Source organism: Rhea pennata, chromosome 13, assembly GCF_028389875.1.
Source record: "Rhea pennata isolate bPtePen1 chromosome 13, bPtePen1.pri, whole genome shotgun sequence".
NCBI classification, from domain to species: domain Eukaryota; kingdom Metazoa; phylum Chordata; class Aves; order Rheiformes; family Rheidae; genus Rhea; species Rhea pennata.
In genome coordinates, this window is record NC_084675.1 from 17306108 (window position 1) to 17318384 (window position 12277).

The window sequence follows — 12277 nt, forward strand, 5'->3', positions numbered from 1 at the left end:
TTTCCTGTAAAAGACACTAGTATCATACTTTTAACACTCTTATTGTGAAATGACTGTGACGGTGTAAGGATGCAGACTGGTGGCTACAGTCTCAGATTAGATGAAACCAGCTCCCAGGAGTTGCTCTTAAGGGTAGAGCTAAGGTTGGTCTGGTCTCTTAATTATGTACTTCCTTAACATAATTATGTAGACTTCTTTGTATTTGAGTCTGTCTTTTTTGGAGGTTTTACTGTTACTTGGGGTTTATGATGTTTGTGGTTTGGTGTATGAAACATTATTCAATGTGGGTTTTGATTCAGTATAGTTTTTATAGGCAGAGAAAGTTTTTCTTTAGAGTTCAAATAGTTTTGTAGTTTAAAAACTCAATTCTCTATGTTATGGTGAGGCTTTAATATTCACTGTATATTGAAGACACTGATACATTCTGTTCAAAGGCAAAACTTGTTGCCAGAAACTTTAGTAGTTTCTTCAACCATACTAGAAGCTTTTCCCCACTTGTTTTATCTATGTGACACTGGAGGAGGAAAGAAGCATTAGTTTTTGCGGGAAAAACAAAGAACTAAATCCGTAAAAGGCCTTGAATATCTACATAGTTCCTGACTCCTGCTTCTGATTTTTTTTTTTAGTTTGAAGTTGCACTCTCTTACGCTCCCACTTAGTTGTTGTGCTGCACCCAAAGTGAAAGAAAGACCAAGTGGCAATGGTGCTATCCAGTCCCTACCATAGCTAGTAATTCAGTAGTTGCATTGGAACCTTTATGTGCTTTGGGATATCTGGATTTGTTGTTCTCCTTTTGCGTAAGTCTAGCTGTCCTAAATACAGTAGAAGTGTGCTAATGAATGAGCAAGCAGCTTAAAATATGTTTGAGGAGAAACATTACCACTTGACCTGTGGCTATATTCTGAATAAAAGGATGGACTAATTCTTTAAAATCCTCAGAAGAGAACGTTTTTTTGAGCACAGCTGCATGGAAGAATTCAGAAAGTATCTGCCTAAAGGTGAAAAAATAATTCTTTGGTAGCCCAGGGAAGAGTAAGCCCTAAAAAGGGATGTTTAACACAGATCAGCAAGTTTGCAGGGAAGAACAAAGGTGGTATTAAAATAACCTAAATTTGCAGCATGTACTTTACTTGGTTTGATTTTAATCTTCCTTAGATTCATCCATAATGAGAATCAAGTTATTAACTGTAACTGAGAGAAGCATGGAATTTATTATTTTGTACAAACTGTGACATGGGGTGGAGTTAGCTAAACATCATTGCATTTTGCTAATGAAGCTGATTGTCAGCTCTGTAGCTCTGTATAACAGTAGAAAAGAATGGTATTCCGAAATCGTCTGCACAGTTTTAATAATCTGCTAGACTGGTAAAAATAAGTGTTATTGTGCAAACCAAGATGCATACAGCTAGCTAATAGAGCTCTGGTACAACATATCTTATATTAGTTACATGAAAAATCATGGTTAAGTACATTCGAAGTGGAATTAGGAACAGGAGAAATCTTTGTATATGCTGTAGTTGAATTCATGTGCATGCAATGAATTACACAGGTAATTAAAACTGCTTGGTACAATGAATGGCTTTAAAAGAGATACAAGAAAATTGAATGGACTTAACTACTGTAAGTATGTAATTGCAGAGAATGGTATAAATTTGTCCTGGTGTTTGTTGTTTCTATAACGTAAGTTACGTCTTGTGCTGTAACTGAATTTTATTGCTCCAGGGCTTTTTGAAAGTGAGACAGCCTATCTTAACAGGCTTTTTAGGTAAACAGTTTCTAAAAAGAAAACGTGAACATGCTTGAAGTGTCATAAGGCTAGAACAGATATCCTCTTCCTATTCTGCACATACTCCAATTGTTGGGCATTTCAATTTGATTCTTCATTTTTCTAGTTTAAGCTTGTATAATTGGAACTCATTAAGCCATGTTATGCCTCTTTCAGCTGAATAGAAATGTCTTTGGTTGCTGCTCTCCATGGAGAGAGATGTCCAATGCTAATCTTGAATACGCCACAAATACGTAGTAGCTCACCCCAGTAGGAATCCAGTTTCTGACTTAACCCTTTGCACTTTGATATGGGCATTTTGTACTCCCAAGGACTCATCGTCTCCTAGTGTAAATTGTCACAAATATTTCTAATTAAGTGAGTTTACCTAGAACCAAATTTTATTCAGCTTTTTGTTAATGAGTTGGACAATGAAATAGAATACTCTTACAATGCTTATAAATGATCTCAAGGCAGAAGGAGTTGTAGCTCTTGGTAACAGTTTCATAATTTGAACTGATTGCAGTGCAGTCCAAAGTTAACAAGCTTGAAGTTCAGTAAAGAGAAGTCTGAAGCCTCCTTTTAGAAAGGAGGACTGAAGATCTTAAGTACAGAAGGGGGAAGAATTGATTAGCAGTATTGTAAAAAAGACTGACAGTGTACAGTGGTCTAGAAATTGACTGTGAAAGTTTGTGTGAAAGAAGAAGCTGGGAATGTAGATTCAGGCTACACTTAAAGTGCAGTCAGGTGTGAACTATCTGTCCTTCTTTGTTGTGGACTTGACATGAGTGTGCTTGCAGGTTGTTGGATTAGTAAATTATGAAAAAACTTTTAATGGATTTGTTTTTTCATTGGATCATCTGGTTTATCCAGTGACCCATTTAGCCTTGTGATACTCTATCTGATGCGTTGAAATTACTTGCAAGTCTTCTGGTATTTGATCTTTTATTTATAGCTAGAACAGTTATTCTCCATATCAAATGATGATAGGACAAAACATGAGTTGAATTTACTCAGATTATTTAGGCAAATTGTTAGCAAAGATTTTTCAAGTGCACAGGTGGGGTGATATTCAGATCAGAAAATGGAGCAGTTATCTCCAATGGTTCTGCTGGTTATTCCCCCATGCTTCCCACTGGATGATCCCCCATGCTCAGGTGGCCCTCAGATTGAGTGAAAGCTGACAACCCAGAGCTCAGACATACTCCTGTCACATTCACCACAGTCCAGGCAGACGTAACAGGTCTACGGCCTTAGTTTATGGCTCGTTCTTCATGGTAAAACAAGAAAAGAGGAAGTATGTTTCTACTTTTCTACCAGCTGAAGGCACTGAGAGAAAAATTGAAATCTGCTTTTTAAAGATTCTGTGCCTGTTTTGCACAAAATACTGTCTCAAAGACCTGCGCAAAGTGAGGTCTGTTTCTTTTCTGTGTGTGTGCTTAAAAGATGGGTTAAAGTGACTAGCAAACAAGTAGCAGACTGCAGGTAGGGTTATAGTACTGAAGTATTTGGCTCCTCTTTTTAAGCTTTTTTATCGCTTGTTACTAAGATCTATGTCTCACTAGCAAAATGTTTTATCATAGGTTTTGAAACTGCAAAGTCTTTTGCACTGCATGGGGCTTACGTTATCCTGGCCTGCAGAAACATGTCAAGAGGCAATGATGCTGTACAGCGCATCCTTACGGAGTGGGTAAGTAAATATTTATAGTGTCCAACGTTAAGCTATATTTTCTAGTTTCAGAATAAAACATAGGCGTGAAGACTTCTGTGCAGTAGTAGCAGTTACATAGGTATTTAGTTTCTGTGCGTGAATTTGAGGAAAAAGCCTTTTATTTGGTAATACTCTGTTCACTCTTATGTCAGAACAAGAGAGATGTCATTCCTTATAGCCATGCAAGGCTTGATGCCTTGTTATTCATATTACACGTGAATGCTTTGTAAGGACTAAGAAGTTTGAAAGAACCACTGAGGCACATTTCATAATTAGTTAATATGGCAGGATAATTCAAGTACCAAAATGCATAACTAATTAGAGCGTAGAGTAGACTCTCGGGTATTAACAGCAGCCATTATTTTGCCTATAGTTTTTGTACTATGGGAGATTTTAGGGGAATATTCTCATACCTTTCACAGCTAAAAATGTTTTTTTACTCAATCCCTTGGCCTCGAAACCATTGCTGCTAGACAGTCTGCCTTAACATTTTTTCCTTGCAGTTTCTTCCTTCTGTTTCTTTTTTTCCTTCTACTTTGTCATGCAAATATAAGCTCCTCTATATTCTCTATTCCCTTGTTTCTCTTTCATTCGGAACTCCTCTTGCCGTTCCTCTTTTTGGATCTTCTGTGGCCCTTATTAAAATTTGAGCAGCATTCTTAATTTGTTCCTCCCCTAATCATTTACTTTATTTGTAAGGATTGCAGGAAGTTTTGTCTAAGCTTGCTATGACTGCTGACTTTAAGGAGATGATGTGTTGACACAGTCTTATATGCTTTACTTGAATAATAAACCACAAGATCATATTATTGGAATTTTATTTGTCTTATTAAAATTAGTGATGAGTGTTTTAGCTTTATTTTCCAGGCTTTGAAAATATTTTGACTGCTCCCAGATGATATGGGAGAACACTCGGTAATATTAGTATATCCATATAAGTAGTCTGAAGATAGTTACGTTTACTAGTGGAAAACAAACCTAGTACTTACTTATAAGCAATTATTTCTAAATAAATGATGCTTGTAATACTGCTAATTTTTTGGAACCAAAATCATCTTAAAGAAGCTAAGTCTTTGAATTTAAGCTGTTTTCTTTTGTCCAGGTGAACTTAATGACTTTTATTTTCCCCTCCTTACCACTCACCACATCTTTTTTTTTTTTTTTTTTTTTTTTTCTCCTTTGATCATTCTTCACATTAGAGGTGTTTTCTTTTGTTTCTATCTCAATAACATGGAATTCCCAGAGATTTTCAATAGTGGCAAGCATAGGACTTGCTGTTTAAAAGCTGCCCGTCCGTTTTCTTGCAGCAAAGCTGGACTTGAGGGTACTCTGTCTTTAGAATTTAGTAGTCCCAACACATCTAAATATAGCTGTATTTATATTTAGCTATTTATAGCTAATATATATATATATTATATTTAGATACATATAGGTATATACATTTTTATATATTCATGTAATTAAAAAACTTTTATTTATACATATTTTTATATGTACATGCAATTTTTTTTTTACATGAGTACAATAAGGCAGTACTGACTACCTTTTATTTTGAAATATCACATCACCCACTTATTTCTAAGCTCTTTTTGAGCATTTGAAGGCAATGGGAGTTCAGGAGTACTTGTGTTGGTAGGTATGTTATCTCACCAAAAGTTAATGAGTCGGTAATTGAATGAAGATCACTGAAGTTCAAATTACTTCAGAAACATTACATTTATTTACTAACAGTTTTCAAATTCAAATTGTACAAAAAAGAATCTCATCTATAAACTGGGTAGCTGGAAAACCTTCAGTACATCTTTGTAATGGCTTTGTTGTTGTTTATTGAGAGGGACTAATTAACTTTGATTATTGCACTAATATTATGGCACTTTGACAGTCCCTCAGATTTATGACTCTGGGAAAATAAACAAATGAAATGCAGGTGCTGGAGCAGAAAGAATAGGTTATTACTGAACTTTAATTACTTGGAGTGTGTAACCAGGAGAGAATTAGTGATGAATTACAAGATGCTTAAAATTTACATTAAATTGTAAGCAGTCTTGAGGAAAACAAACACAAAAGTGTGCCCCAAAGTCAGTGCCTGAAAACAAAGACAAAGATTATTTTGATTGATTGATAATAAAATATTGATACAAAAAATAATTTTGTGAATTATATTTATATAACTGCAGAGTAGGGAGTTGTTAAATATTTTTTGCTAAAATTAGAGTTTAAGAAAATGAAAAATATCAACAGCTCTTGACTGTAGTTTAACTGAATTCTTCATAGGTAGCTGTAACTACTGTATCCTGTTGTAAAGAGCTTTAGAACAGCTGCACTTTTTCTCTCTTGTATTCCTAGGGAAAGTAAAATGATTGAAAGGAGATTGATTCACTTGATCTTTACTTTTCAGTTTAGAACTGTTCTTAAAAGCACACCTCTTTAGAATGTAGCCTTACAAAGCCTCATGTACAAACTGCTTGGGTAGTATTTTGGCGTCGGTGCTATCTGCTTGCTTTATGTTTTTTTGTAAGTGTTTTTGAATCTCTGAGTTGTGCTATCAATAGCTTCTGCATCCAATGTTTTGATGGGGTGGAAATTCTGAGGTAGGTAAATGCCTACTCCTCAACTGTTTGTATAAAAATTTGTTTTTTATAACTTGTACAAACTATGCTTTTTTATAACTGAAATGTTTGCCCAATTGAGCTCTAGAGTGTTTATATGTCTTAAGTGTATCATGATAATGAAATTGGTAATATAATAACAACAAATGTATATTAACAAAAGTAATGTATATCTTATTCTGCCTTTTATGTGGGGCAGTGCGCTCTGAAACTCAAAACTTTTAATCCTTTTGTTGTTTGATATGGAGCATTTGCAGTTCCTTATGAAGGAAGCAGAAAAGAGTTGTGGTTGTTTTGGAAGACTACAAAATAAGCAATTAAAAATACTTAACTTGAAGTAATAATTGTTGTTTCTTTTTGACACAATTATCTGATTGATGGTCTGTATTAAACTAAAGCCTGAAGTGTATTTGGGGTGGGAAAAATAACTCTTAAAAAAAATCCCTACTGTAATGCAGTATTCAAAAATAAAGTATGGTATACATAACAATACTTAGGAAATCCATCCAGCTGGTTCTGTTAGTGAGTTTGTTCGTGAGCTCATAGCCTGGAGTGCCATAAAATAAGTGTCTGCAGCAGTGCTGCTTTTCTTTGGCCCTGTTGTACTTCTAAGTCGTTAGGCAAAAAAAGTTTTAGAATAGTCTGCTTTTACTGAATGCTGAAAATCAAGTTTCTAAAGAGAAGCTGGGAGAGCTAAATGGCATGAAAAAGCCCATTTGTTAAGGTTTTTAGAAAATAGGAGGAATAACCAGAGAAAGCAGGATTTGGCAGATCAGCTCCTATTCTAGACATTTGAAAAACAAACTCATATTGGTCCTAATTGGCTGTTGGAGACAAATCTAGAAAAGTTTGTTTTCAGCAGTTTGTCTGAAAAGCTGCTTTATAGAGAGTTTGAAGCAGTTGGGTAGAGATTACCCTTACAAACTTGCTAATTATTTTTGATAACTATGACATTTGTTTGCAGCCTGCAGTATTTCAGATACTTACTTTCAGCAGAATTTTTGGTAATGTTGCAGATGGAGGGAATTGCTTTGTGTAAAGCACTGTGACAGGTTTTAATGTGACTGGTTTAGCTACTCTGTCAAATATAATTTTAATAGAGAGATGTAGTTGATTATGTTGGTACAATCTGATACTCTTTACATACATAGAGAATGTAGAAGAAACAGACAAGAGAGATCGGTATAGCTTTACATTTGATATCCTGAAAATAAATGTTGTTCTTGCACGATGACATTCAATATCAATTTAAAGCTGTTTGATAATTTCTTGCTCAGAAAAGAGGAAATTAAATTCTAGAGTTATGATTCATTTTAATCAGAAAGAAATTGTCAAACATAAATCTCTCCTTGAGTAGTGAAAAGGCCTGAAAGCAGCCAAGAAAAAATATCAATACTTTGCAAAGGAGGAATGATTGTTCCAATTCGTAGCTTAATTGACTTTAGGGCTTAATGAAAAACACTACAGTGCTGTTTGTACACATAGCTTCTCTTCCCAGAGCATAGATTTCCATGTTCGTCAGAGCAACTAAGTAATTTATTTTACATTGTTATTGATATAATTTTCTAATTGAGTATAAGCATAATGGTTGGATAGTACTACATAGCTCCAGATGTTAGCGATATTCTCAAGAAAATTCTTAAGAGTATGAATGAATAAAATATTTCATGAATCACAGCTTTTATTGCCAAGGAGCTCTCATTTATTTATTCCTGTCAAATAGTCTTTGAAGTAGATATTAAAAGATAAGTTGTAAGTTTAATATTTCATGGAAAGTATAATGTTTCTTGTGTAATTATTCCTCAGAATTAAGCCTTTAGATGCATCAAAGAAGGATTAGACTGCTTAAAAAAAAATTGGGTTTCCTTTATGTATGGAAACTTATAAGGTATAGATGTGACAACGAAAGAGAACACCTATGAAAAAAACAACAAAATAAGCCTGACTCGTTACTATTTCCCTTTCCCCAAAGCATTCTCTACCTAAGGATTGATTTATATTCTTGCTGATCAAGTAACTGAATGAAATTAAAATCTGATAAGAGAGTGTTTGTATTCTGGTTGTAATCTTGTAAAGCACGAATAGACTACACGCAAATTGGTGCATGCTTACATAGAATATGGGCAACAGTTTTCATATTTTTTTGATGTTTGTTCCTTCCTTGAAGGAAGGAGGACTAATCTGCTAGGTAGTATTTAGTCTCCACTGATGCCCTTGGTTTATTGGTTTTGGTGTATATGCTTAGAATGCAGGAGAGCTCTGCAAAACCTTGTTGTACCCAACAAAAGCAATTTTAGACTTTGTCTCTTGATACTAATAGAGCTTCCAAAGTAGTACTAAATAAAAGCTTTTAAAAAGTATTCTCTTTGAGTAGAAAATATTTCAGAATATTATACTGTACAGCATACGCATTTCTGTGAAATATTTTTCATACTGTGTTATCATCTTGTAATACAGTATTGCATTTTTTTTTCTAATCATGACATTCTAAAACTCTGTTCTTGGTGCAAAGGCCCCTCAGTGTAATATGCAAAGTTGTAAAAGCCTGCAGTATACAGACATATTTCATCCTCTGGAGCTCTGAATAGGTGACCATGCTGAAGAATCCAGATAAAAGTAGTTATTCAAACCTTGCTATGGAGAAAAGGCCCTGTAAGGAGAGGCAGTGCTTTTACTAAGGTAAATGGTAGTGGAATTCAACAACAACAAAAAAAATATCTGGCTACTTTGTCTCAGATCCATAGATACTCAAACTAAAACATTATTGCTATTGCTGAATATAATGCTTTTATTTTTAAGGATCTGATCCAAATCTTTCTAAAGTGGAGCAATCTTTCAATTGACTGTAATATGAATTGAATCAGACCTGATGTTACTAACAGAGTTGATATGAGCATTAATCAGATGTTATTAGCACTGGTACTGGTTAAGAGCACAATGAAACATTTTGACCGTAATGTTACATAATTTAGTAAGCTCCTGTAGGAGTAATCTGCCCAGCTGAGACACCCTAAGACAGTGAGGTGGGTTGCAAAGTTCTTTTACAAGTACAGCTAGAAAATGAGTTGTTACATGATGATAAACATAATTTTAAGTAGTGTTATAATACATTCACAGCACTAAGAAAAATTGAATGTAATACAGTCTGCTACTATAAGGAGCCAGTAAGCAGTCGCTTGTGTATTTTGAAGTCTTCTGACATGTTCTGAGGTAGCAGTTTCTTTCAGTTTGCAGACTTGTATGTTGGAAATACAACTATCCACATGGACATGTCTCAACCTGCCAGAGCTATTGATCTTTTTATCAGTGAGAAATCTGTGATCTTCAAGCTCATCTGCGAGATTCATCTGTAAAAACGGCCACTCATCCGTGAATGTAGTCACTGAGAAGAGCAGGAAGTGTTTTCCCAATTTGTGAGGAAACTTCTGGGGGTGAGGAAAACACCCACAAGGTTAAAAATTTTAAACAGTTTAGCCAACATTTACATGGATGAATTGTTAAGATCTGTTTTTCGTACACTATAAACATATGGCATGAATTTGCACTCATTACAGATGCTGAGAAAAGGGAAAGACAAATATTTATATTACATTCATGTTTTACAGTAAAAACACTGTTCACTTTGTTTATATAGTTTCACTGTTTTATGGTTAGTAATGAAACCACTGTAAAACAGAGTCTGAATTATACAGCAGATGTGTTAAGCTCCTAACTTTGAGGGTTGGGCATTCTTTTGAATCCTAATGTCACTGATGCAAGAGTTGCTGTTCTATGTACAGCTGAACTCTTTCATACCTACATCTTCATCTATGGTTAGCCCTGCACCATTACTGTATGAAAGATAAAGTTTTATTGTCCAGATAAATACAGTGGTATTTTAAAGTAATTACACTTGTGAAATATAAAGCAGACCACTAGCCAGTATGAGTGAATGCAGGAGGCTTTAAAGGATTTGGAAGGCATTTTCCAAGCATTTAAGACCTCATATGGCTTATATTTCCATTAAACATTGTGGATAATTCAAAATGGTTAATATAATGGCTGTTTAATTTCTCAGTAGGGTTATAAGAGCTTGGAAATATTTTGATTCTGGCTCAGTTGATAGAGCTGTGATTCAAAATAATGTGTATACTAAATATGAAAGTGGATAAAAATGGAAAATGTTTGTTAAAAGATAAAATATAATCATACTTTTATCTACTTGAAAATATCTATAGAAAATACTGAATCAGATAGGTTTTGATCTTTGCTACCCTGTACTCAAAATGAAACACACAAATCCTTTTTTTGTTAGTGATATTAATTCTTTGGGTGCATTGATAAATTATGGCAAAAATACACAGAAAAAATAGCTTAGGTCCCTGCTGAGGTTCCCCTTTGTATTTTGGATTCTGCAAATATTTGCTTTTCCTGATACTTATATATGCTTACTACCCTGTATCGTTACATCAACTTTCTTTGTACTGGTAGCAAGCAGTAACTTCAGTACTAAATATTCTCGGAACTTGTCTCCTACTTAATGAGAAAGATTAAAAATGTAGACACAACAATTGTAGTTTTTTGAGGGGAGGAGTTATTGTCTTTTTTCTTTTTTCTTTTTCCTTTTTTTTTTTTTTTTTTTTTTTTTAGCATTGACTAGCTAAGATCATAAGTTCCCGGTTTGTATTACTGGTACGTATTTAAGTGGTAAAATGTTTCTTACGGTGATAATATAGGTAACAAGTGCAGGAGAAAGTTTAGTGATATGTAGCGGGGGGGGGGAATTTGTAGTAGTTAGCACAGAGGAGTTTTTACAGATGTAGGAAATAACACTTCAGAAAAAGGCTGGTAATAAGAATGAAGGAACAATTATTCTGTAAAAGGCAGAAATCTGTTTTCCTTCATGTTTTCTTCAGATATGAGGAAAACTATTGTAATGAGGAATGTTGAAATAAATTGGGACTTCCTTACAAAAAATGATAAGATGAACAGAAGCATTTCTGCTAATGATGAAAAATTGGGTGCTGGAAAGGAAGAACCAGTGCAGCAGATTAACTTCATAGGTAGGAGAGATGATAGTATGTAGGGTGGATGAATAAGTGAAGATTGCTTTTATGGCAGTGCTAAGAATAAGGGTATTATCTTTTTGGTGAGGGGGGAGATGGGGGTGTCCTTTGCTGCTTGTAAGCTGTTCTGATCCTTCCTTTGTGCAGTTTATTGAAGCCCTGTCAAAACATGGAAGAGCTTCTAGGGTTGTTACTGCCTGCCTCATCCATCCCTTGGTACAAGGCAAGATTCCAGGAGTGCAAGAAGCACATGAGGACTGTTTCCAAAAACTCCCGGAGAGCCACAGATTATATAATTTCATGTAGATTTGAGTTACACAAGACCCTGCAGACCTATAAATCATAGACTTTTTGTCACAATAGTGACTGTTATTTGGTCTGTAGAAGGTAAACTCTCCATTTTCAAGGAAAGATTTTTTAGTTGTGGAGGAATGTTTCAATCTGGAAAGAATTCACCGGTACAGTCTGTCACTAAATGTCCTCTTCATTGGTTGTTTTCATGCACTGTACAAGAGCTTTACTGTTCCTGAAAAGATAATTCAATAATGTGGTGAGTAAATGGTTGGAGCATACAGTTTCTCCTCCATTCCTCCTTCAGTTTTGGATTTCTAGACTGGATTGGAGATTTGTGATAATATATAAATTCACAGTGCTGTAGACATCTGATAGAAACCAAAAGAGTGCTGTTGTAGCTATGAGACTGCAAGGATTTTAAGGTAGTTTGTGAATTAAGCATGATTTCCTACAGTGAAGACCAAGTTGTTTTTTGAATAGGTTAAGTTGCTTCTGATCTTATTCATTCACCTTCCAAAATCTGTGACACGCACACGTGTGTGGACATATATAATTTTGAGGGAAGTTACAATATCTTACCATTTCTTATTTTTTTCATCCACTCAGAATTTGATATGTGAGATGATTTTTTGTGATTTGTTTCTTTAGCACAACCCTGCTGTTATTAATCTTGAAATTGAGTTACAAAAGCCCTGCTATGCTTGAAGTGTTGTAATAATGCTGCTTAAATGCAGCATGAGCTTTTAAAAGCAAAACCAAAAAACACAATAGCCCCTTTAAAACTGCACTTCATACTTAGTCTGCAGTTAAATGACAGTACGAAATATTGTTTACTCAGCAATATTAAGTCAGG

General features: G+C 34.7%; 1 protein-coding gene across 2 annotated transcripts in view; it reads left to right on the top strand.

Moving 5' to 3' along the window:
* WWOX (WW domain containing oxidoreductase) overlaps nucleotides 1-12277 on the top strand; it is a 496680-nt gene that overhangs the window by 22543 nt on the left and 461860 nt on the right. For both annotated transcript variants that reach the window (XM_062586320.1, XM_062586321.1), the window contains exon 5: nucleotides 3349-3455. In XM_062586320.1, coding sequence (XP_062442304.1) covers nucleotides 3349-3455 — 107 coding nt within the window. The remainder of the gene's footprint in view (nucleotides 1-3348; nucleotides 3456-12277) is intronic.